Source organism: Hippocampus comes, unplaced genomic scaffold (assembly GCF_001891065.2).
Source record: "Hippocampus comes isolate QL1 unplaced genomic scaffold, H_comes_QL1_v1.1 scaffold37, whole genome shotgun sequence".
NCBI classification, from domain to species: Eukaryota; Metazoa; Chordata; class Actinopteri; order Syngnathiformes; family Syngnathidae; genus Hippocampus; species Hippocampus comes.
This window is the reverse complement of record NW_017805535.1, coordinates 845,713-870,412: the sequence shown is the minus strand read 5'-3', so window position 1 is coordinate 870,412 and position 24,700 is coordinate 845,713. Positions and strand designations below refer to the sequence as shown.

Here is a 24,700-nt window from a genome sequence, read left to right as displayed (position 1 = left end):
TATATATATATATATATATATATATATATATATATATCTTAGTGGGGTCAAGTCAATATTTTGTTCAAGCAATATGAAAGTCAGGTTATTGACTCTTACTCAGATCATACATTGGGATGGTAAAATATTTTTTCACTAATAACACAAAAAAAATTTATGTCTACAAAAATCAAATGATCACATGAGCCCATCTAAAAGTTAAACAACTTAAGCATATGAAATAAGTGCATGTACACATGTACATCATTTAGAGGAATTCATGTTATTTTTATTCATGTTTGCATGAGTTTTTACAGCTACTAATGTTGCTATTACTTTGACGAGAAATATTGACATTTTACAGTAAAATCATTCCGTTCCTAAATTAGAGCTTAAGTTAAAAGAGTCTCATATGATGCGTAATTAACTGACATTTTTGGATTGACATAGCCATTTCCATTAAATTGTAATCTCCTCCGCATGATCTCTGATGGACAAAACATAGTGAAATCCGTTTTCTGCACGTACGCTGGTCTCACTGCCGTCTGGTCGGGTCTGGTATGTGAGGAACGAAAGGCAGTCAAAACATGTTTCCATTGCCGTTCACTAGATAAGTTACAAATGTTTGGGCAATCGACAGTGTATAAACAAGTTAGGAAATAGTACAAAAACAGTAAGAACCAGGAGCACCCACAAACATGCATCTACAGTAGGCCACCATGAAAGCTTTTGTACACTCCGCTTCGCACAGCGAGCTTCCTTACTTTGAATGTACATGTGAAATCACTCATCAGTCCTGCAATCATTCTAATCCGTCTGTATTTCCCTCGTCATTTCCCACACAATTTTGAACGCAGGAAAAATCCCGCTCTACATGTATACTATATTGCACTTATATTGATACCCCGAGTAGTAAAAGGTATTGGATTGAATTACTATGTTCAAAAATTACCACCAGAATACAGAAATACAAACAAGGGTGGGTAATTAATCGGAATCTAGTCTGAGTTTGGCTTCTCACAAATGATAAAAATATAATCGAAGAAAAACAAGCATTCTTTGAGCTGTTGAATGCCATGTCAGTTGGACTTGACTGTAAAATCAAACACACAACAAAAATAATTAAACACATTGTATATTAAAATGCAAGACATCTTTTTAGAAAGATGGCCAGTACTAATACTAAATGCAATGTTAAATCCAACCAACTTCCAGGGGTGATACTCCTTCAAATAACCAATATTCACACACAATCGCTGGAGAAAGATATAGAGAAAGGCAATACTTTAGGGCATAGACTCTTCCTCATCTATCCTGAATTTTGGTAGTTGAACACATAATTTTGAAATCAACAAATAACCTTTTTAATAATGATAAACTATCAATCAAAATGATTTGGGGAGGGGGGGGGGGGTTCCGTAATCGCTCAGTCCTAAATACAAACATGGATACAAACGTAAAATTAAGATAACTGATGCTCCATGAGAGTGCAATACTTACATAATGGGGAAAGAGCTACTTGAATTATCTGGATAAGAAACAGGAACAGGCCTCCTTGACTGGCCGAGTAGTACGCAGATCAGTGCAGATGGCTTAAATCTTGTATGATGTCTGGTGGGTAGGTAATGTGCTCCCAATCTGATCTGATCCCTAAGTACCAGGTGAAGCCAGCGTAACTCTGGAAAGAGATGAGAAGATCAGTGAGAGATAAATCAAATCTAACAAATAGACACTTCTAATTTCAAAAAAATGCGGAATCAACAGACGGTGAATTTCAAGTTCAAGATATAGTGGGACCTCTACATAAAAATGTCTCTTCATACAAAATTTTCAACTTACAAAACGCCTCAATAGGAAAATATTGCCTCTTGTTCCAAAAGAAATTTCAAGATTCGAAAGGTAGAACTACAGTATGGGCTGCTACTCACAGCTCCGAGTTTCCTGAACGCAACATACTTATAGCTGCTCTGCCATTGGCTATTACCTAGCATCTTACTGGCCCCGCATTGGCTAAGAGGGATCTCTACCGTATGTGTCTGTGTGTGTAGACAGATAAATAGATAGATATGTGTCTGTGCAGCGTCCTTGTCATTAGTCCCTCGGGCCATTAGGCGTTCTGATAGTTTTACGTAGATGTGAATCACCCAGTAAACGTGTTCACCAGTCAGGCGATCGCTCACTATGCCTTGGACATTTTCGAAGGATTGTTAAAAGCCAACAAAAGCAAATGTCCTTGGATCAGTTCTTTACAAAACGCCAGGCAAAAACCAGCACTGAGAAAGGACATGAACTAAAGATGGTAAAAAAAACGATGAGGACGCAGTGAAAAGTTAAATGACCATCATTTTTATTCTTTATTGTACTCTTATTTACATGATGCACAACTCTGATGTAAGACGTATAATAATACGATTAATATCAATAATCTAACTGTAAGACGTATTTGTTACATATTTTGATGCATTTTCATGCTTTAAAAAACATTTATGTCTGAATTTTTTGGGAAGGGGGGGCTTGGAACGGATTAGGGCATTTACATGGAAAACATGTCTCTACTAACAAAATTTTCTAGCTAAGAAATTTCTTCCAGAACCAATTAATTTCGTAAGTAGAGGTACCACTGTACTTAAAGTTCCATACAAGTTAAAGCCCCATTACACCTACCTGTGTGTGTCCACATTTTGATCATCTTTGTATTTTCTACCAGTATGGCTAATCTTTACTTGGCTTATTCTTTGCATAAAATATCTTGACCGAAATGCCAGATTGAAGTCAGGTGGAGAGACACAATGCCTTTTAGTTCTGGTCAACATTTGGTCATCTTCCAAAAATCAACCAAGAATCAGTGGAAACGAGAGCTGGGCGATATGATGATATGTACTGTGATGACAATAGACTCTATCGTGTCATTTTTCGACTATCATGCCGAATGTCTTTGTCAACTGTGGCAAAATGCATACAAGGTTGCCAAGAAACGCTTGATTTGACAGAGAAATGCTTTCACTGAACAATCTTCGGCCCAACCGCTGCCACTAGTTGGCAGACTCAACAACAATATGAGGAAGTGAATCATGTATACAGTATTAGTCATCCTTCATGACAGACCTACGGTGCAAATTTAAATCTAATAGTCAATGAAAATTAATAACGAGGTGGGTGAGTGCAAATAACGAATACTACTGCTTTGGCAAAGAATAAACTAATACCAACAAACCAGTAATTATTAATACCTATTAAAAAAAGACCCTTACAGCATGCTGGCTACACGTTCAAACTACACAAGCAAAGCAGTTTGCAATTTTGAGCCTCAGCAAAACACAAACAATATCAAAACTGAGAATCACAGATTTTTAAGTTTTTCCTTAATTTCAACAGCTGTGACCATCCCAAAAAGGTTCGTTGAGCTGTTTATGTTGCTGGTATTTGGCAGGTCGAGACGAAACATGGCAGCAGTTAGCAAGTGCATCAACGAGCTTTGACTACTGCCTGCTAAACACGTTGTGGGTTTCGTACAAGTATCATCCTCACAAAGGGATTGCAAGGAGTAAATATCAGAGATAAAGACAGAGACGCCATGCTACTTGCTTAGCTAAATTAATGTTATTCATCTTGAAAAACCGAATTAAGTGCTTGGGTGATGGAGTACACTTCACAGAGGTCTCCCTGGAACTGTATTCAAGTGGAGCATATCCAACAATGAATACCAAAATAGTATTCATTCATTTTCCGAACCGCTTTATCCTCACTAGGGTCGCGGGGGGTGCTGGAGCCGATTCCAGCAGTCTTCGGGTAGTAGGCGGGGGCTGAACCGGTTGCCAGCCAATCACATGGCACACACAGACGAACAACCATCCACGCTCACACTCACACTTGCAGACAATTTAGAGTGTTCTATTAACCTGTTTCAAAAACACCACAATTTTCATGCAGGTCATATCATATTATTATGTTGTATTTATCCGTAACACCTTAAAGGCCGGTCCCTGAAAATATTGTCTGAAGTTAAACCGGTCCGTGGGGCAAAAAAGGTTGGGGACCTCTGGCCTCGAAGATTAGATGTATATTAATATTGAGGTTAAGTGATTCAGAAAAGAGGTGCATATAATATATTGAATGTACAAATGTAATTATTTTTTCAAAATACAGTCCTGAGTTTTGATTTTGACTTTTGAGATCTCCACAACAAAAGTTCTCAAAATTACATGACAGCAGAGATCATGTTTGAGGGTATGGTGACCTGAATGTTTAAATAGGTGAAATAAAAAAGTGATATTGAAATAAAAAGCATCACATTGGCAGTTAAAAGAGCCTGGTTGGAGGCTTACTAAGACAAAGATCTAGCCAGGAAGAAGAAAACCACTGTGCCACTGAAAAGAACTCGTGCCGGAGTAAAAACTAGGTCAGCAGGGCTCAATGGTCTTAAACCAGCTGGCCTCAATTTCCATTCCAAATCTATTCTTTCCTAAAGTCAGTGAGTCAACAAGCCATTCAGTTTCATTTCCGTATTGCAGTAGTCTACACCCATTCGGAGAACCTGTCATCAGCCTATTCATGAACCAAAAAAAAAAAAAACATTCACGCACGCACATGCACACAATCCCACCTTAGATCAACTAAAACATGACCGTCAGATGTAAAACAAATGGTTAAAACGGATTTCACAACTTAACCATTAAATGCACTTATGGAACTGATTAGTGAATTCATTTAACAGTTTTAAGAAGGATGGCGGCACACAAATATAAATTAAGGATGTCCTGAAGCAAATTTTTAATTTCCAATATGACACCGATATTGCAACCCTGAGTATTGACCGACGTTGATATTATCCTGGTATGGCATCAGCACGAATCATGCATTTTTATTACTTATTTTGTAATCAAATCTGTTACAAAAGCTTTCAACTGGTTATACAATCCCCTCCAAAAATAAAACGGTGAATGAAACAGTATGGTCAATTCCTTTGTTTCTGTTGTATACTAAAAATTTGGGATTCAGAGCATCTTTTGTTTGAAGCCAGACACTTTAAGTGACAAAGGTATTGGAACAGATTACAGTGGAACTTCGAGCCTCACTGGGCTTCCATTACCGACTGTTCTCTCAACCGGGTGAAATTGTGAACGCTTGTGGTCAAAATGTAACAAGCATTACGTCCAGCATAAGGGTAATTCAAAATGGTTACTGTGATCCCAGTTATTCTCGTTGTCCTTGTTGACATCCTCTTCCAATTGTATTTTTGGGGGGGGGGGGGCGATGTTTCGTTTGAACTCAGCCCTTGTGCTCTTGAAAACAACTGCACAAGAAATGAAGATAACATATCTCTGCTCCTTGTATTATTGTTTAACTAAATTCCGTGTATTGTTCACTGAAAGAACTTTGCAATTTGTATTTTGTAATATTAATTTAAAAGTAATTGGACAAGTGGCCACTCAGCTGTCATTCCCTGATTATTTCACTTAGAAGGAGCAGATAAAAGGCCTCGTGTTCATTTCAAGTGTGGTATATTCATTTGGCAGCTGGTAATATCATCTCTCAATATGAAGTCCATAGACCTGTCACTATACGCAAAGCAAGCAATCATTAGGATGAAAAATCAAAACAAACCCATGAGAAACATTAGGTTTGGCAAAATCAACTGTTTGGAACATTGTTTAAAAAAAAAAAAACACGCCAGTGAGCTCAGCAACGCCAAAAGACCTGGAAGACCATGGAAAACAAATGTGGTATGTAACAAACAAATCCTTTCCCTTGTCAAAAAACACCCTTCACAACAGATGGCCAGATCAAGAACACTCTCCGGGAGATGGCTATATCTGTAAATTAACAATTCCACGACTTCAGAGGAAATACTGAGGTTTTACCGAGAGGTGTAAACCAGGCCAGATTATACTTTGCCAAGAAACACCTAAAAGAGCCTGCACTGTTCTGGAACATTTTATGAACAAATGAGGAAAAGATCAACTTGTACCAGAATGACAGCAAGAGGAAAGTATGGAGTAGAGAAGGAACTGCTCAAGTCCAAACCATACCACCTCATCAGAGAAAAATTGTGGTGCAAGTGCAATGGTGTGGGCATGTACGGTTACTATGATCCACACATATACAGCCAAATGTTTCGAAGGTCATGTCACAATGCAGATGGACAATAATCCAAAACATGCTGCAAAGGCAACCAATAAGCTTTTAAATGCAAAGAAGTAGAATGTTGTGCAATGTCCAAGTCAATAAACCGACCTGAATAGGATTTAACATGTATTTCATTTTCTGTATGCAAAATTTCAACGAAATTCCCAAAGAACAAGCAGGAACTGAAGATGGCTGCAGCAGAGGCGCTGCCAGAGCATCACAAGAGACGAAAGCCAGCAATCACTGCTCGGTTGACATCATGTCCACGAGTTTGAGACTTCAGGCTGTACTTGATTGCAAAACATCTGGAACTAAGTATTAAAAAGTGGAAATCAGTTTTATGGTTATGTTACTTCGACCGATGACTTTTGATCCCTGAACAGGGTGGAGGCTCATGGAGATTGCGTTGCAATTCCAACGCCGTTCAACTGAGTTGGATGTAAATACTCTTAAATTAAAGCTCAGAGGCTGAACTTAGCGCACATCTTGATTGATTCATTTCAAAGACATCGTAGCGTTCCATATAGCTGGAATGCTAGAATGATGAAATTTGTGTCAAGTATATATCTGACGGTATTAATAACGATGACATCACAGAAAGTCCCTGGAGTGGACGAGATTTTGTTTGCTGTCGTGTTTTATTCCAATCAATGACAAAACTGGCAAATTCAACCATTACAATCAAAGACCGATTTTACATCAAATGCAAAATATTCACTAATTTGATTCAGCCAATTTGATCTGTGTAAAGTCAACTGCATTTCACATCAAGTAGAATAAGATAAAATGGACATTACTCACACAGCACAGAAAAGGCAGAAAACACAAGGAACAAAGTCATTAATATGGTCTCACCACGCTTCAGAGAGTAACTCCAAATGATACTGGTAATACAGGAAGAAAACGATATGAAGAAGCACCTTAACAATGGGCTTTTAAAATCTAATGGTGATGTCGCAAAACTGGTCCACTTGTTTGGTGCGCACCATAATTGAAATATTGTAGCCAGAGCTCCAGACTAATAAGTTTTATTTCTTTTTATTATTTACGAAGAGCACGGTGGCCTTCAACCTGTAATTTTCGTGGCACAAGTATAAAATGTAGGGGTACACACAGTAAATCAAATTTTTACTGTATTACTGATAGGGATGCACAAAAACAGTTTTTTTCCACTGATACTGACATGTTTTTTTGTATACAGACGCTCCCCAGCTTACGAACGAGATACGTTCCGAACGATCGTTCGTAAGGTGAATTCGTTCCTAAGTTGCTTCAGTGCTATATTTTGTATGGAATGTATGTTTAAGGCTTATATAACTATGTTTACTTGCTAATGATCGTCGATTGTATCGGCACTGCACCTTTCACGTGTTCCATTATGCGATCTTTCTGTTTATAAATGGTACCGATGGTCGAATGATTCATGTTTTATGCACGTGCAACGCTCACCATTTTCTCACCCACATCAAGCTTCTTGATTATTGCCACTTTCATTTGAAATGAAATGGCTTGCCTCTTCTTTACACTTCCACTCTCACTAGAAGCCTTTCGCTTTTCACCAACTATATTGAATAATGGATGCACGAGATATTTAACAACTGGGCAGAGGAAGCCGGATTCGGGGTGGATGCTGGGCGAGCTCTCACAGCGCCTCACGTCAGTATTAGCGGCGGAAAGAAGCACTACACTTGTACTGTACTCAGAAAAAGGCGCACAATACAAAATCTAACTTTTTCTTTTCTTTTTCGACATACCCGTAAAAATGTTCGTATAAACCGTTGTTCGTAACTTGGACGTTCGTAAGTCGGGGAGCGTCTGTACTACAAATACCGTATATCTGTTCTTGAACGTAAGATAGTTCAATCCTGCTTCTACCTAATTTAGCAGAGTAGGGGGATGACATAAAAAAGTGGACAGCGACAACATACAGTTGCTTGTTTTTCTATTTTCTGAACTCTCAAAAGCTGGTATACTATCATTACCTATGACCTCAAAGTTAAATCACTCACAAAATTATTATTTACATTTCAAAAACGCACATTGCACACACGTTTTTAAATAAAAGCATGAAAACAGAAATGTTAGTGCTATTGGCCATTTTTCAGTGACAACATCGTGATATTTGGCCGCAGCCTAGAGCAGCGATTCCCAACCAGAAATGATCAAATTTCACTTCACTGGTGCGCAAATAATGGATCTTTGTAACTCTATCTAGGTTAGCAACTTGTAGTTCCAGAAAGAACAAAGAAATGATCTTCTATTCGATGTCAAAAAGTATGAAATTGACATGCTGTATGTATCCTCTTTTAGTGACAATTTTGTTTGGTGGTGTGCCACGCGATTTTTCGAACTTAAAGGTTGGGAATCACTGGCCTCGAGCCTGGTGGAAATAAAGCTGTGTTGACAAATGGCTCATTGCACATTCATGCAGCAGATGCTTGGACCCTTAAAGTTAAAGTAACCAGACCAACCTTTGTGTATTTGAGGTGGCTTTCGATATCAGCCTAATTTATTGATATCAGTCGGATACAAGTGATGTCATGTTTCCCCAACATTGGGTTGATGATCAGTGATAATTTTACAGTTTAACCCCAGCGAGTTCCAGGGACTCGCTGATCAGAAAAGTATGAGTCCCATTATGCATTTAGAGAGTCCCAAATTTCGAATTCTGAAATGGTCTACTTATTCAATTTCATATGATAATCACACAAACAACAACAATATACAGGTACATTGATAATAGGTTTATTTCTTATAAACAAATGCTGCAAAATTTTTAATAATTCAGGCATACAAGATTTACTGAGAAATAGGTTCTTATTTCATCCCATGGTTCAGTCTTTGAGTTCATAAATTCTCCTCTCTTTACTCTGCTTCCAATGATGCAAGGCTTTCTCAAAGTCAACTTATCATCGCAAAAAACTATCCAACTTTAGCTGCTTCCTCTGTGATATCTCCGCAATAAACTTTCGCAGCATTTGTTTTAACGTTACACAACTTGGCAATCGTCTACTTTCCGCGAGGTTGAAGGCCAATGTCCTGGCCTCGAGCTCGCGAGAACGGAAATCTCGTCACGCGAGATTACATAATGCGAGATCAAAACAACAATGGCGGCGATTGTCGAACTGCGACACTGCGTTGATGGAAAAAAACGATGTACCATAATTTTTTATTTTTTATTTTGACTGAGAAATTTCCTTGCGTCCCAAAAACGCACATTATTTGGAACTGTGCGTCCCGCAGGAAAAGTATGCGTCTAGGACACGGGACGCAGAGGTAACGAGATGACTGGATAATTATCGGTCCGATAGTGATCGTGCATTCCTAATTACTGACAAATGTGCTTAAGTGTGGAGCAGTAATTTCTCAGCAACAAAAAGTATTCAATAATAATGTGCATGTTATTAACATTGTGTGTGTGTGTGTGTGTATGATATATATATATCATCCATACACACACACACACACACACACACCACACGATTTACTTCTGAGTGTTCCTTTATTTGCCCTTCTGCGGTGTCATTTGCCCTTCTGTGTATGTATGTATATATATATATACACACACACACACACACACACAATTGATTTGGGTTGGTGGGTTTTCCCCTCTTCGCGATAGACTTGGGATGACTCCACGAGCTACTGGTCGATCGCGATCGACGTATTTGACAACCCTGATGTAGAATATATTTCAAAACGAAAAAAAAAGGAAAAAAGTCAACATACAGACCTACTCAAGTAGACAACTGCAATTACATTTAATGCGTACTGTGTACATACGGCTACAAAGTATGGTAGGTACAGGGGCTTTGCAAGGATAGATTCTAGCACAGTACTCAATTTAACACACCAAAAAAAAAAAAAAAAAAAAATTACAGCATTTAAACAATTTATCCAACTTAAAGCTAATTTATATTGGCGGGGGTTGCATGTTTTTTTAACACAACAAGAGATTCAGACCGTTTAAGGTCAGTTCCAAAATTATTCCACAAATTAACACCTATTACAGAAACACCTTTGCTCCCTGTTTCTTCTTTTGAATTTTTTGTCGAAGCTAGTACCCTGAAATTATAGCAACTCCCTCATGTCTCAAACAACTGAGTATTGTAGCAGAGCAGGCTGTTGTGTACACTTTGTACATTAATTGTGCTACTTTAAACTCAATCAGATCATAAAATTTAACTGTGTTCAATTTAATAAATTGTGGATTTGTTGGTTCAGTGTATTTAGATCGATTGGTAATTCTAATGTCTCTTTTTCTGTATTTTCAAAACCCGGAGTGTATTTGTTCTTCAGGCGTTTTCCCATATTTCCACACAGTAGGTCAAGAATGTTAATAATAATAATAATGAACAACTACTGAAGAAGAAACAGATCGAATCGTGGTTTCTTTTTTTTCCCCTCTCGTCTCAGCATCCTGTGTTTCCCTTGACAATGGGACAAACAGGTAAATATTGCTAATTTAGAATAAAACATTTCTAAATTAGTCGGTAATATTTTCTTGCATGCTTTATAGAAGATTATAGTAGTATTTTATTTCACAAGATCCTGAAATTTTAACTTGGCCTTGTGAATGATCCCCACCACATGTTTCTGTAGGGTGACGAATAGATTGGTGGTATTTCCTCAAATTTCAAAACAATTTATAAAGTATGGGAGAACCAAAGTGCAATAGAAAATACGTACTGCCTCCTCATCAGGGTATGGTTTTACGTTATTTAAGACTGAGAGGCTTTTTGGAATTTTTGTTATGTGTCTGACATGAGGTTTCCAAGACAATTTATTATCAATATCCTGAATCCATTATTCAATTACCAAACAGTGCTTTGTTTTATCAAACAATATTGCTTGGTTTTGTTCGTGATTCAGCATAATTTGTTTATGGGCTTCCACTTTTTCAATATACTTCATTGTTCACTGTAGCTATGACCTCATTATAATTACAGTTTATCACGAATACAGAAAATATTAAATCTGCAGAAAGAATACATTTTCGTACTTTGGATACATTCAGGATGTCATTGATGTACAAATTAAAAAGTTTGGCCCCAGCGCCGATCCTACAAGAAATGTTAAAAAGTATATATATTACATGTATATTTTAATTTATATATTAAATATATACTGCCCCATTTTTAATTTGAACCCTATCCTTTAAGTCATTGGTTCCCAACCGCCGGTCCACGGACCGGTTCTGGTCCGCAGGGCATTTGGTACCAGGCTGCACAGAAAGAACTTGCCTTAATTCCGTTTTATTTATTTCGGAATAAGAAAGATGTTTTATTTAGAAAAATTACCGGATTCTCCGTTACATCCATCTGTGTCACGCTTGACACACGTCAAGCCACGCTTCTCCATCACGTGACCGATTACGCTAAAAACAAAACGCCGGAGCTCGCAAAATGAGTAAAAAAACTGCTGGAGATCGCAAATGACGGCGGCCTTAAAAGTACGTTCGAGACAACTGGATTAAAGTTATGGCTGAATACTCTGAGATCGCCACAATAGCACTGTTGCTATTTCCGACATCCTACCTGTGTGAGGCGGGGGTTTTCTGCAGCTATGGCGACTAAAACAAAATTACGAAGTACACTGGACATAAACAACACACCTGTGGTGTCATTGTCTCCTATTACCCCGTAATGGGACCGTCTGGTTGCAGAAAATCAAGTTCGGGGCTGTGGTGAGTCGTCATTTTCATGCACTTTGAATTTGCGTTGTATCGTATTTTGAAGGCATTAAACATTGCCATAGCGATCGGAGTGTTGCGGCCAGATTAGACGCTCCTTGTGTTTATTATTATATTTCGAAAACACCACAGTTTTCATGCAGCTCATACCATATTATTTTGTTGTATTATTTCCACCACACCTTAAATGCCAGTCCCTGAAAATATTGTCTGACATAAACCGGTCAGTGGGGCAAAAAAGGTTGGGGACCCCTGCTTTAAGTAACTTAAACATCGTCCAGCTACACTCCAAATTCCATAATTTTCTAGCTTTTTTCGCATGACTGAATGATTAATTGTGTCAAAAGCTTTTTTTATAAATCAACAAAAACACCAACAGCATTTTTAAAATGAAGTGCATTTGTAATTTCTTCTATTGCCTCAATTATTACCATTGCAGTAGCTCTTTGAATTCTGAAACCGTACTTACTTTCATTTCTTAGTTGATGCTTATTCCGAAACTTTTCAAGGTGAAGATGAAAATGTTTCTCATGATTCTTTTTTTTTAATTGAGGCAAAAGAGATGTTGGTCAGTAGTTAGTAAAGATGTGTCTTATTCTTAAAAAGCATTATTACTTTTGCAATTTTCATATTTTGGAGGAAACAGACCTCACAGTGCAGAGGTGCAGGGTTCGATTTCAGCTCCAGCCTTCTTGTGTGAAGTTTGCATGTTCTCCCTGTGCCTGCGTAGGTTTTCTCTGGGTACTATGGTTTCCTCCCACATTCCAAAAACATGCATGGCAGGCTGATTGAACACTCTAAATGGTCCCTAGGTGTGAGTGTGAGGGCGAATGGTTGTTCAGCTATGTGTGCCCTGCGTTTGGCTGGCAACCAATTCAGGGTGTACCTCCCCTGCTGACAGAAGAGAGCTGGGATAGGCTCCAGCACGCCCGCGACCCTTATGAGGATAAGCAGTTTTCAAAATGGATGGATGGAAAATTCACAGTACAATACTGGTACCGGTACTTGATGCATCAGTGTGGGGTATTGTCTATTTTTTTTCCAATTCTATTGTATATTATGGACCATAAAAGTTGTTCAACAAAACAATCAGCCTTCAGTAACATAAAAAACTGCTGTTAACATTCTGACCCTCTCATGTCGCGAAATAAAAATATTAAAAAAACGATCTCAATATGATGCGGCACAGCATTTACATGCCAGCCAACTATTTCCATATGTTAATAAACTACAGTACAACAAATATGTGTATATTTATTTTACTTCAATGTGAGCTCGTTACATGTTTATAGTTCTAATGATCTTGTCACGTCTTTGTTCTCATGCCAGGAATCTCTTAAAAAACAGTTTTTTGTTTTTTTTTTTGGTCGGACATGTTCAAGTCCATTTGTGCCCCTAAATACATATTATTACTAAGTCTGGCTTAAACAAAACTGACATCTAATCAACATTTAATTCAAAAAATGTCACAACTTAAACCAATTTTTGGACCATGTTGATATCTCAGGTGCTGTGTCACTGTTACCACAAACTTGAATGTGATCCAAGTTAAACTGCAATCTGCGTTGTGCTCACAAATATAGTTGTGCCAGTAGTCATGACAGAAAAGTATAATACTGTGATTACAAAAGTGTAGCTTGCGAGTTTCAAGCAGCACAAACTTTGTGCAGTGGATATTTTTACAACTCAAATTAAAAATATGCAGATTTTAGGACAAATTACCACAAAGGATCTCAAAAATTGGGCTTTCTGCTATGTAAATAGTGAAGCTTTCATTTTGTGAAAGCTTTAATTGTGCAAGTTGGACACCACAATTTGTGAATTTGTGGCACACCGTTAGTGACTGTAATGTGCATCCTGGAGGGGTCAACATCAACGTGGAGAAGAAAAAAAAAAATCACAATTACCACGGTACTCCACTGCTGAGTCACAGAACATTGCTCTTATCATGATGCCTTCGTGGCAACACTAATGACAAAGGAGGTTGCTATCTGGATATCAGCAAAAATACAAGTCTGAAGTTCACAACAGACCTCTTGGTTCTTAAACAAAATGTTAATCAAATAAGCTACAAAATGAAAACAAAACTTATCAGGCTCTTGTTTTATTTATTTTTTTACTGTTTCTGAGAATTTGCTTTAAATCACGAATCCATAATGTGCATGACAGCAATCTCATTATGCCGGCTTCAAGTGGACGAGTACAAGCTTAACACTAAAACATAAATCTCGAATCGTGAGTCCCCTTCGAAGCCCACACAACAGTGCTTGGCGTCCCATTTCGACAACCAGTGCCAACCAAAACTGTAACGATTTTCATGACCAAATATGAGCCTGACGTATGGAAGCATTTCGGGGCTAAGGGTGGGCTGCTACCACACCTCGCCGCGTGCTTTACGGAAATAGTACATATAGGGTCTTGAAGTTTTCAGAACAGAGAGGATGCTCTCGAAGAAAAAGTGCACTAGTTGCTCACCGAGGCCTGTTTACATAGCTAACGTCTTAGCTTTAGGCAGCATTGTTCACCTGGTCGTTAGCACTGGACATATTTTAGAAACACGCACAGGCAGAGGTTTAAAATTCCAGCGCTTCCTTTAAAAGATTCGATTAGCTGTATTTACGCAACGTTAACCCATGGGTGGTTTCCCATTCATTTCACCACTACAACATTTATTTCAATAGACTAATAACGCCATTTGACTACCAGCCGCAGAACGCTAAATGTCAAGAATTGGCCAGCGAGCTAATCTGTCCCTCCTTCCCAACGCTGGGAAAACATCGACGACATACATCATCATGGATGAACACCGGAGAGGCAGAAGTCTCCGATATACAACAGAGACAGTGCGCATGCTGATTTACATGTGATACTTACATTACGATTTGACGATCCATTGAAGACCGCTGGGTAATGTGTTATAGAAAGTCAAAGAACTGTGACATAAACGATTTTCAATCGGTGACCCAGTTTCTCTTCACCGTCATGCCTGTCGGACCACTAACCTAGTTTTCCAACCAATGGCAGTAGTGCTAGCGCCATTGGCTGTCCTCTGGCCAATCAGAAAGGCGCTTCGGACGGCAAACCATAACGGACGTTGCAGTCGACCAATTAACAGCCTTCGTCAAAGGAAATGCAGAGGCTACTAGAGTGTGAGAGTTCCCGTGGTGACCACTGCAAGACGAGTCGATTCACGACGCTAGGTGGTGCTGAGTCTCTCGAATGCAATTCTTGAAGGCCTCTTGTGACGTGCGTTGTCACGTAAAATGGAGTGGCACTGGCAGCATCCGCATCGTGACACACGTGACTGTGCTGTAACGTGACCCGTGTCAGTCATACGGAATGAAAAATCGGTGAAGGGGGAGTTTGCAATTTGAAATCACGTTATTTGACCACAACACTCTCTCAATGTACTTTTGACGTCATTCAAAAGGTGCATGGTTAATAATGCAGAATAGTATTAGTCATGATGTCGTAGATGGCGTTTTCACCTTGGAGGCAACAAAATACAAGAATTGTGGTGGTTACCTTTTCATCTGCTTTTGATCAATACAATTTAATTGCATGTTCTAGCAGACATACAGTGGTATCATAAACCACTCATTGGATTTTTTTAAATCGATAGAGCTTCGAGAGTAAAGATGAATTAGCTATTGTCCTCAAGTGTGGGCCACTCCCTCTCTTCAAATTCCTTCAAAGAACTATCCATCTCATATAGTTTGTGTTGCAATAGCAGATTCAGGTAGGTATGAAATTAAACTCAATCTGAACTGGCTTTCACACCATACCTTACTCGTAGTTAAAATCCACTCAAACTCTTGTGGCAAAATCTGTTTTGATTCTATTAAAATGTAGCATACAGCCATATACAGTGATCAGAAGGTTTGCAAAAATTGGTACTCGGTCACAGATTCCATCAGAAGATGCAGCTCTGTATATACAGTATACCAGGGGTCACCAACCTTTTTGAGAGTGAGAGCTACTTCGTGTGTACTGATTGTGTGAAGGGCTACCAAATTGATACACGTCTGAAATAACATCAGTACAAATTACATTTAATGATATTAGAATGTGTTATTTTTAATACTTAATGATTTTAATTTTCAGGCTCTGATCATCTTAAAGATGTCTCACAATACTGCCAGTGTTTGCATTTTTAAATCATAATTTCTACTAGCAAATCACAATCCTAGCACTGGCGGGCTATTGATGTGGTCCTCATGGGCCCGCAGGCACCACGTTGGTGACCCCTGCAGTATACACAAATACACACGGACTGGTGGTCGACTGGTTACCGCATCGGCCTCACAGTTTAGAGGCGCAGCATTTGATTCCAGCACCGACCTTCCTGTGTGGAGTTTGCATGTCCTCCCAGTGCCTGTGTGTGTTTTCTCCGGGTGCTCCAGTTTCCTCCCACATTACAAAAACAAGCGTGGCAGGTTAATGGAACACTCTAAATTCTCCAGAGGTGTGAGTGTGGGCACAAATGGTTGTTTGTCTCTGTGTGCCCTGCGATTGGCTGGCAACCAGTTCAGGGTGTACCCTAAAGACAGCTGGGATCAGCTCCAGCGTGCCTGTGACCCTGTGAGAATAAGCGGATTAGAAAATGATTGGATGGATGAATAGATGAATGACAAGCACCCTGAAAATTACGAGGCATTGGAGTGGAAACCAACCTCATACTCTTTAAGAAAAACAAAGACAACAAATGTCGCTGAGACCAGAATGTGGTGTGCATCTAACTTCATAGTTGCTCGTGTACCCACAATTGAAATTTGTTGACATTCAGGCCCATTCCACATCAGCGCACTAGAAAGGCAAACACTTGTTGCAACTCGTACACCCACCGAAGGGTAGTGCTTTATTTCATGTAAAACCCTGTTGACAGACAGATGCGGGACAAATGTACAATTTGTAACAGCTCTGGGTGTAATGTAATAGTGAGTTAGTTCACTTTAACTAATGGTTGTTTGTTATGTCTGAAAGTATGTTTCCTTACTTCAGATTTTATAGTCCACTGTGTGTAGTGTGTATGTCATAATATTTAGGTTTTCATTCTTGTTGTAGATACGTGGTCGACCCAGTTGCCCGATGGAACAAAATTATTATATACTCCAGGCCAGGCAACGTTTGACATCATCTTTTGCCTCAGCTTGTTAAAGTTGTTGCTCTTTTTTTTTCTTTTTTTAAGTAACACCTCAGCAGTTGGTGGAAAGTCCTGTGGAACAATTCTCTGTTATATATCATTTATCTTTTAAGCAGTAAAGCAGAAACTCTTCTTCCCTCTACATTGACATTCTTTAGAATGTTAGAAGTATCATAAAGAGTTACAGTCCTGCACTGGTTAAGTGTAAGAGTCTCTGCTGTGACCTCGTGGTTCAAGATGTACGTCCTTTTCTGCTGCCTAGTTTCCATCCATCCATCCATCCATCCATTTTCTGAACCGCTTTATCCTCACAAAGGTCGCGGGGCGTGCTGGAGCCTATCCCAGCTGTCTTCGGGCAGTAGGCGAGGGACACCCTGAACCAGTTGCTAGCCAATCGCAGGGCACACAGAGACAAACAATCGCACTCACACTCACACCTAGGGACAATTTAGAGTGTTCCATTAACCTGCCAAGCATGTTTTTGGAATGTGGGAGGAAACTGGAGTACCCAGAGAAAACCCACGCAGGCACAGGGGTGAACATACAAACTCCACACAGGGAGGCCGGAGCTGGAATTGAACCTGGTACCTCTGCACTGTGAGGTCAATGCGCTAACCACTCGCCCCACGGGCCACCAAGCTGCCTAGTTGGGAAGAAAAATAAATCACTTGCTAAAATCATACCATACTTGCATTGAACAGCATGCAAATCTGCATAATGAATCAACAGCTAGCTCAGAGAATACACGAAAATTCCATTGAGGGGGATAGATCACTCTCCATCCTTCAAGACCATCTTAATTTCTGAATACATTTCTAAAGAACATAATACTTTGGCAATAATTGTTTATGCACTTTATGCCACATACTTGACTTAAATGAATAACAAATGGTGTGTCTAACTCTTTACCTGAGAAGGTCCATGTCGCCATTACTAATTTGACAGTAATGTTGGAGTGAGTCAAAGATTCTGATATGTTGTAGATGAAAGTCAAATACCTATGAAGGAAATAAATCAATACCTTACATATGACAAGAACTATATTTACTACATCTTATAGCTAATGAGGTAGGTGCATCATTAACATCCATCCATCCATTTTCCAATCCGCTTCTCTTCACGAGAGTTGCCGGTGGGGGGACAATTTAGAGTATCCCATTAACCTGCAATAATGCAGAGAAGTCCTTCAGTGCTTTCGTGCTGAGACATTCTAGTTGTACAAGTATGTAGAGAGCGACAGCTGCAATGATACATCAGTATGGTAATACAAAATACTAAGAACCTAAGAAACATGTTTTTGGAATGTGGGAGGAAACCGGAGTACCCATAGAAAACCCACACAGGCACAGGGAGACCATGCAAACTCCACACAGGATGGTTGGAGCCGGAATCAAACCCTGCACCTCTGCACTGTGTAGTGGGACAGTTCATTTATTACGTCATATTTAGTAGACGTCTAAATTCAATGAAAGGATCAAGGGTTGCCTCATATTCCCAAAATACTTCTAATCGCTCTCGCCTCGCGACTCTAGCGATATGAGATGATAAAATAACCCATACACGTGGGGTCATACTTACTTCCCGAAAGACTTTGCCATGTGACACCGTTTTCTTTGGTGCATGTCACTCGGCGTCAGGCGTTGTGTTAACATTAGGAGTCGCATTTGTTTTTCTAATGTGAACGAGTACATAAAAAGATCAGATTGAACAAAAATCCGAATTAGGTAGCACATCCTGCAGTATGAATGTAACATAAGATTTATATATTTATGTTTAAAAGGTTTTTATTAGGGTGGTCAAAGTTAAAGTGTTAACTTTGGAGTTTAAATTTTATAGAGCGTTACAAAATGAACTAAATTTTGTTTACTTCCTGTGGCAGCTGACCTAGACTCACTTTGCAGTCAAACATAGAGAAGAGTCACTGGCACGAAGACAAAGATGGACTTTAATAAAGTTTTACTTTAGAAAAGTTGCTCGTTGGAGTTATCCCAAATCGTTTGCGCACCTTGAAAAGCCAAAGTCAAATACCATATTATTTGTACATCTATGGCGCTTCATCTCGGAGCAAAACACCCTGCTCAAATGACCTCCCTGTGTCTATTGTTTTTAAGAATACAAGAAAAATGCCTCTAAAGCTAAGCCACTTTTGATTGTTTTGTTCAACAGTTGTATTTTACAGGAAAAGTATTGAACTATTAGAACAGTCTTTGAATGGAAATATTCTTTGCATTTTACCTGAATTCCAAAATTTGACTCAATATATAACAAGCTTCAATGTGTTAAAAGAAAATAGTTGATAATTGTGATGATTGCGTAAAATTGTGCAATTAATTAGTTCAAACATTCCAGTTGCTTGATGCCACTAGTTTATATGAATGCTTCGATTGCATTATTCGTGTTTTACCTACATTTATGTTTATTGTGAACTCAAATTCAGCATGACTGAGAGCACCGGAGGATAATACTAGTGGTGAATGTTAAGATGCGATTTCTGTAAGTAGACTGAATGCATGTTTATAAGATTTATATTAATGCTTAGAGTGCATTATTGGTATGTTTGTACCAAAATATAATGATTATTTGTTCATTCAGTTTCAAATGTTTTTCCAAACAATGCTAAACAGCTAGTTACAGAGTAGCCTCCCAGAATCTGTCATTATCTTTCTCTTACCGTGCACTTAACCCAGCAAAGCCCTCTTCAACAACCCCAAAAGTCCTTCATACACATATTCTCAGTCGCTGTTTTGTTGTCGCTGGTGACAGTTACATGCTGAGACAAATTTGCAGATGAGCTGGAGCTGTGTACTTCAACATGCACAAGCCAATAGCCTTTGAAAATTTGTTGGTTATACAGTAGTTACTTTGTTGACACTACTTCAATGGCAAACCCCTTGTTGGTGTTATGCTTACGTTACATTCACTTTTGTATGCAGCCACTTTTGGTAAAAGATTACAGTACACCATTCAAGGCTCCCACTGAACTATGCCAATGACTTTTGTATAAGGGCGGACTTGGACATTTTCATTGGTCTACTGTGACGTGTTCGCTGATTTCATTGGTTAAAGGTTATGAGGCTACCTGTAAATCTTTTGGCTGTGTGAAAAGCAGCATGCTTTAAAAAGTGGGGGAAAAAAGTAGTGGCTTGTGGTCAGGTAGGTACAGTGCAACTTTCAAAATAAAGGCATTTTATATTTTACATTTTACCTCGACTTCATGGTCACTGTCGGTGTCAGTCAGAGACTAAGGTCGGGTTGGATGTGGAGCCTGGGCCGTATTTTGCCTAAGCTTGTATTAAGTTAATGTGTACACGTGACAGCCATCGGAATAAAGGACCGTTGATACACTGTCATTGTACTAAACTTACTGGACACAGCAGAAGCCAAGGTTGAACATTTGGGCAAAAATTTCCCAAAATATGTTTGGCGCAAACACAACATTTTTCATCACCAAAGCAACACCATTCCTATGCAACGAAGCATGGTGGTGGCAGCATAATGCTTTGGTTCAGTTTTTCTTCAGACAAGGTTGAGGGAACAATGGAACAGTTTGCAAAAGCAGTCAGTGTTAGGATTAACCCAGGCTACCTGCGAGAAAACAAATGAAAATGCAAGGAAAAGCTACTATAACAGTGGAATTGATATGAGGTTCGTCATTGTCACTTGTGTGGCGGCAGGTGTGAAGTGAGTCCCATTTAATAGTTTGAATGTGACAGTTTGTGAACACAGCCGCAGTCCAGTTATAAGGGTATTCATGTGTGCAAACTTATTTTTACTTCCCCTTTCAAAAAGATAAAATACAAAAAAATTAATTGAGCTGCACAGTTGGTCCTATGCGAAGAAAATATTGCACTGCATGAGGCAAATAATTGCCTCATGCACTCACACAGACCTGAACAATCTAATTATTTTATAGTAGTAGTCCAGTTTTATAATACATTTCGAGTGTCCATTTATTGTGGGCTGTTTTAAAACATTTCTGATACCTCGCCCTGGCTCAGTATCAAATTTAGAATAGGTTCGTTGGAGATAGGCACTCAGAAATGAAACACAAGAGACAAATCTGCTACTAACAAATTGCACGTTTATTAGCGCCACAGAATATGTCAAACAAGCAAATACCAGTGTATCGAGCTCTTAGAATAGTACCTAGCTCTTACCGTGCGTCAATAGGATGGAGAGCCAACACCCCAGGTAGAGCGAGCTTCAATACCACTCTGGACTTTTGACTCCGCTGACTCTGGACTCTGCTGATTCTCGACTCTCCTAATTCTCGGCTCTACTAAGAGTATCCGAAGCTCTCCTTTTATAGTCTAAGCGTGCCTGACGTCACGCTATCTTTGTTCTTAACAAATGACATTGCTCATCATCATAAACATCCTATGACATTGCTGTTTATACAAAGACTACAAAGCTATTGCGAGCCATTGCGGCACAAAGCTATTGCGAGCTATTGCGAAACATCTTTAAACATGGAAAAACAACACAGTATAATTATTCTTACTTCAGAGGGCCATGGTCTCAGATTTGGAGGTGCATAGTCTGCTGCGAACCGCTCCAGTGAGAGTTGGAGATAACGGCTTGAAGAAGCCAACGGTACCACATCATCTCAAAAAGCGGAGATGCAATACTGATGCTACCAAACAATACATCTTCAACGCCTTGACCGCGCTTAGAAATTCTGTGTAGGCCATCCCTGATCAAGGCGTTGTGTTACCCTGGCTACCCCACTGAAAAATCTCTGGCCACACCCCTGAATGGAACTACTTGTCATGTTTGACCAATTAAACGGAGCAAGGGAGTCGCACAACCACAGACACAGACACACACACACACAATGTAACGTCTCTGTTATCGACCAAATTGGTTTTCGACCAGAAAATTTGAGATTTTTACGCCTCGGATTACGACCGAAAACCGGTTTCCAACCAAACTGAACAAACCCGAATACGCCACTCGACTCCTCTTGGCCTACTTACACAAGGACACTTTCTCATGTAACATTCATTGTGAGCAGACGTGTTTGTTGTGATTTACACAAATCTGGCTGTTTTTTTTAATTTATGCATAGTGTATTAGCCCCTAATCCTGGGCTAATAAAATAGTTTCGGATTTCGAACAAATCGCTTTTCGAACAGCCTTCTGGAAGGGATTATGGTCGATAACCGATGTATGACTGTAATTTCTGCTGGGTGAGCCTAATGTGTTGTTTCCTGAGTAAATTTCAGACAATTCTGACTTAAAGAAGGTCGGTCAGTTGACAACCATTTTTCATTTACAGTGAGGACATGTCCATATCATTATGTGGTGAAATTCTTTTTACTTTTTCCTGATTCATATTCTAAAGTAACTATTACTTGAAGTGAATTTGTGGCTACACTACTCACCTTTGACAATATATCATACACATATAGGTGTGTACAATCAACAGGGGTGTTACTGAATGCAATTTAAAAAAAAATGTTTCTATCAAGCAAACTTCTTTCCATTCAATGGCCAGTGTGCCTTGCAGTGAAGTGAAAATACTTACTTCAGTACTGAAGCTCAATCGAGACTTGGCTCAACAGAAACAATTTTTGAGTTACCACAGGAAAATGAGTCAGTCATATTGTTGTGCAACATTATTATGCAGAAGAGCGCAGATCATGTGACAGAAAAGGCGCCTCAGTTTTATGTCATAACTCATCGATTACATGGAACTCATGAGCAGAAAATGTAGGAGGCACTTGATCGTTCTCTCTTCTATCAATACGACTTACTGTGTACTAGGACCATCACTGAAAAAAGTATGACAGGATTGTGCATACCACCTAAAAGAAGATAACATTTAAAACATGCGATACTATTCACTCAATAACATGAATGTGCATATATTACCCTGGCAGCTGCATTTCATGGGGCTACACTCGCTCCCACGTAAGATGAAGTTTGTTTTTATCCAAGTACTGTATACAGACTATTCGTGCATTTTTTTACTGGGCTGGCCTGTTTGGTCCATTGAGATCTGACTTTATTATTTCTCTGTTCATTGTGTGATGCTTCAAAGGGCAAAGATGACATCACAGGGGAACCACTGATCCAGCACGATGATGACAAACCAGAAGCTTTGATGGCAAGATTGAGACATTACAAAGATGTGGCTAAACCCGTCATCGATTTATACAAGTCAGTCAATTCTTGTTTTCATTATCTGCAAGAAAAGCTGATGCACAGTTTATGTACACATCTCCCTTCGTATTCCAAAAAAAAAAAAAAAAAACAATTAGACACTGAAGGAATAAATAGAAACTGAATGTGTTTTATTTGACCAATAAAAGCACAGCACTCTGACTGATTGGTCGGTTTTGTTATGATTATTTGATTGCCTTGTTAGGATTTAACCAAAGCATTTTATGACCTTTTATGAAAATGTCCCATTACACTTGCAACTTGTTTTCTTACTTCTGCACTCAGGTCACAAGGAATCCTCCACTCATTTTCTGGTACCGAAACGGATCGGATTTGGCCTTACATCAACTCCCTCCTCAGCACAAAGATGCACGCACAGCCGTTGGATAACCATCAAAGCCAGGCGCCCTGACTTTGAGAAGACTGAGAGAAGATTTCAAAAATCATCAGTAAGAAAGTAGAACATGTGGATTGATCTTCTTCAATGCTGGAATGTTTGTCTTTCGGGTTCCTCACTGACAGCGGAGTTGAGAAATGGCAGGACCAAATCTGTTTTCACCCAAATTTCATATGAGGGTTTTGCAGATGATGATTTTTTTATTTTTTTTTTTTTAATTTGAGGTGTGCATGTGGATCTTTGCAGTACTTTACTGAAACGGTATTTAGTGAATAGCTAACTTGATCAATAGAAGCTATTCTATACAAACAGATATTAACTTGCAACATCGACAATCACATAACACGCAATCTAAACTGGAGCTGCATGGGAGAAAATAGCGAACAAGCAGGTTAGAAGACAGAAAAAGCAAAAGGAAGAAATATGTCAACCACAAAGGAAGGATTTCCTTAGCAGTATTTCCGCCACAAGCTATGCAATGTATTCTTTAAGTCAGACCGTATGACTTAGATTGACAAGAAACCTGTTACGTAGGGGTGAGGAAAATCATTCCAAAGTTGAATTTGGAAATGAACTCATTTAATCCAATATACACGTGTCATTGTATTCAATAATCTCAAATCAAGTCTCATTAAAAATCCATAAAGTACCTTCTCAGACGTACAGTTAAAAATCCCAGAAAATTCAAAGGAAATGGTCAAGACTGTCTGCTATAGAGAACTGACAAACACGTAGTCTATCCATCCATCTCCTCATGAGAGTCGCGCGCGTGCTGGAGTCTATCCCAGCTGCCTTTGGGCAGTCGACGGGCTACAGTCCATCGATATAGTTGCTATTTCCAAACAATTTGTCCCATACGTACGGAATGTGGAGTAAAAAAAATTTGACTGGCAAATACATTTGAACCTACTCGTGAATACATTTTAAATCTTTTCGAACGTATTTGTGAATACGTTCAGACAATATAGCATAAACACAGCTATTCTCTTAGCATTTGGCCTACATTATACCGATAGATTTGAAAATTAGGTCAGGAAACATTACCGGTATATATTTGTACTTTTATGGTTTTGTTATGTATGCAGTGATTGACTTTCGTTCTGTATTTTTCTCATAGTGACACGTGATATGCGTATCATGTGCAACTCAAGCCATGGCAGGGGGGGGGGGGGGGGGGAGGCACCCCAAAAGAGCGCAC

The 24,700-nt window shown here is 39.1% G+C and overlaps 2 protein-coding genes across 3 annotated transcripts in view; one reads left to right on the top strand and one right to left on the bottom strand.

Annotated features, from left to right (window-relative positions):
- The window catches only part of bmal1a (basic helix-loop-helix ARNT like 1a), a 35,668-nt gene extending 20,845 nt beyond the window's left edge, over positions 1–14,823 (bottom strand). For both annotated transcript variants that reach the window (XM_019878224.1, XM_019878225.1), the window contains exons 1-2: positions 14,672–14,823; positions 1,480–1,657 (exon numbers count right to left, since the gene is read on the bottom strand). The gene's annotated coding sequence lies outside the window, so the exon portion shown is untranslated. The remainder of the gene's footprint in view (positions 1–1,479; positions 1,658–14,671) is intronic.
- A 7,449-nt stretch (positions 14,824–22,272) lies between these two features.
- LOC109520780 (adenylate kinase 4, mitochondrial-like) lies at positions 22,273–23,910 on the top strand. The gene is made up of 3 exons (XM_019878260.1): positions 22,273–22,853; positions 22,984–23,102; positions 23,391–23,910. Exons 1-3 carry the CDS (start codon positions 22,800–22,802, stop codon positions 23,515–23,517), a joined length of 300 nt encoding a protein of 99 aa, XP_019733819.1. The 5' UTR covers positions 22,273–22,799; the 3' UTR covers positions 23,518–23,910.
- Positions 23,911–24,700: the final 790 nt, after the last annotated feature.

Coding starts and splice junctions, on each gene's coding strand:
- LOC109520780 (XM_019878260.1), top strand. CDS start 22,800: ATGTGCATATATTACCCTGGCAGCTGCATTTCATGGGGCTACACTCGC. Junction 22,854..22,983: donor GGGGCTACACTCGCTCCCAC/GTAAGATGAAGT, acceptor GATGCTTCAAAG/GGCAAAGATGACATCACAGG. Junction 23,103..23,390: donor CCCGTCATCGATTTATACAA/GTCAGTCAATTC, acceptor TTCTGCACTCAG/GTCACAAGGAATCCTCCACT.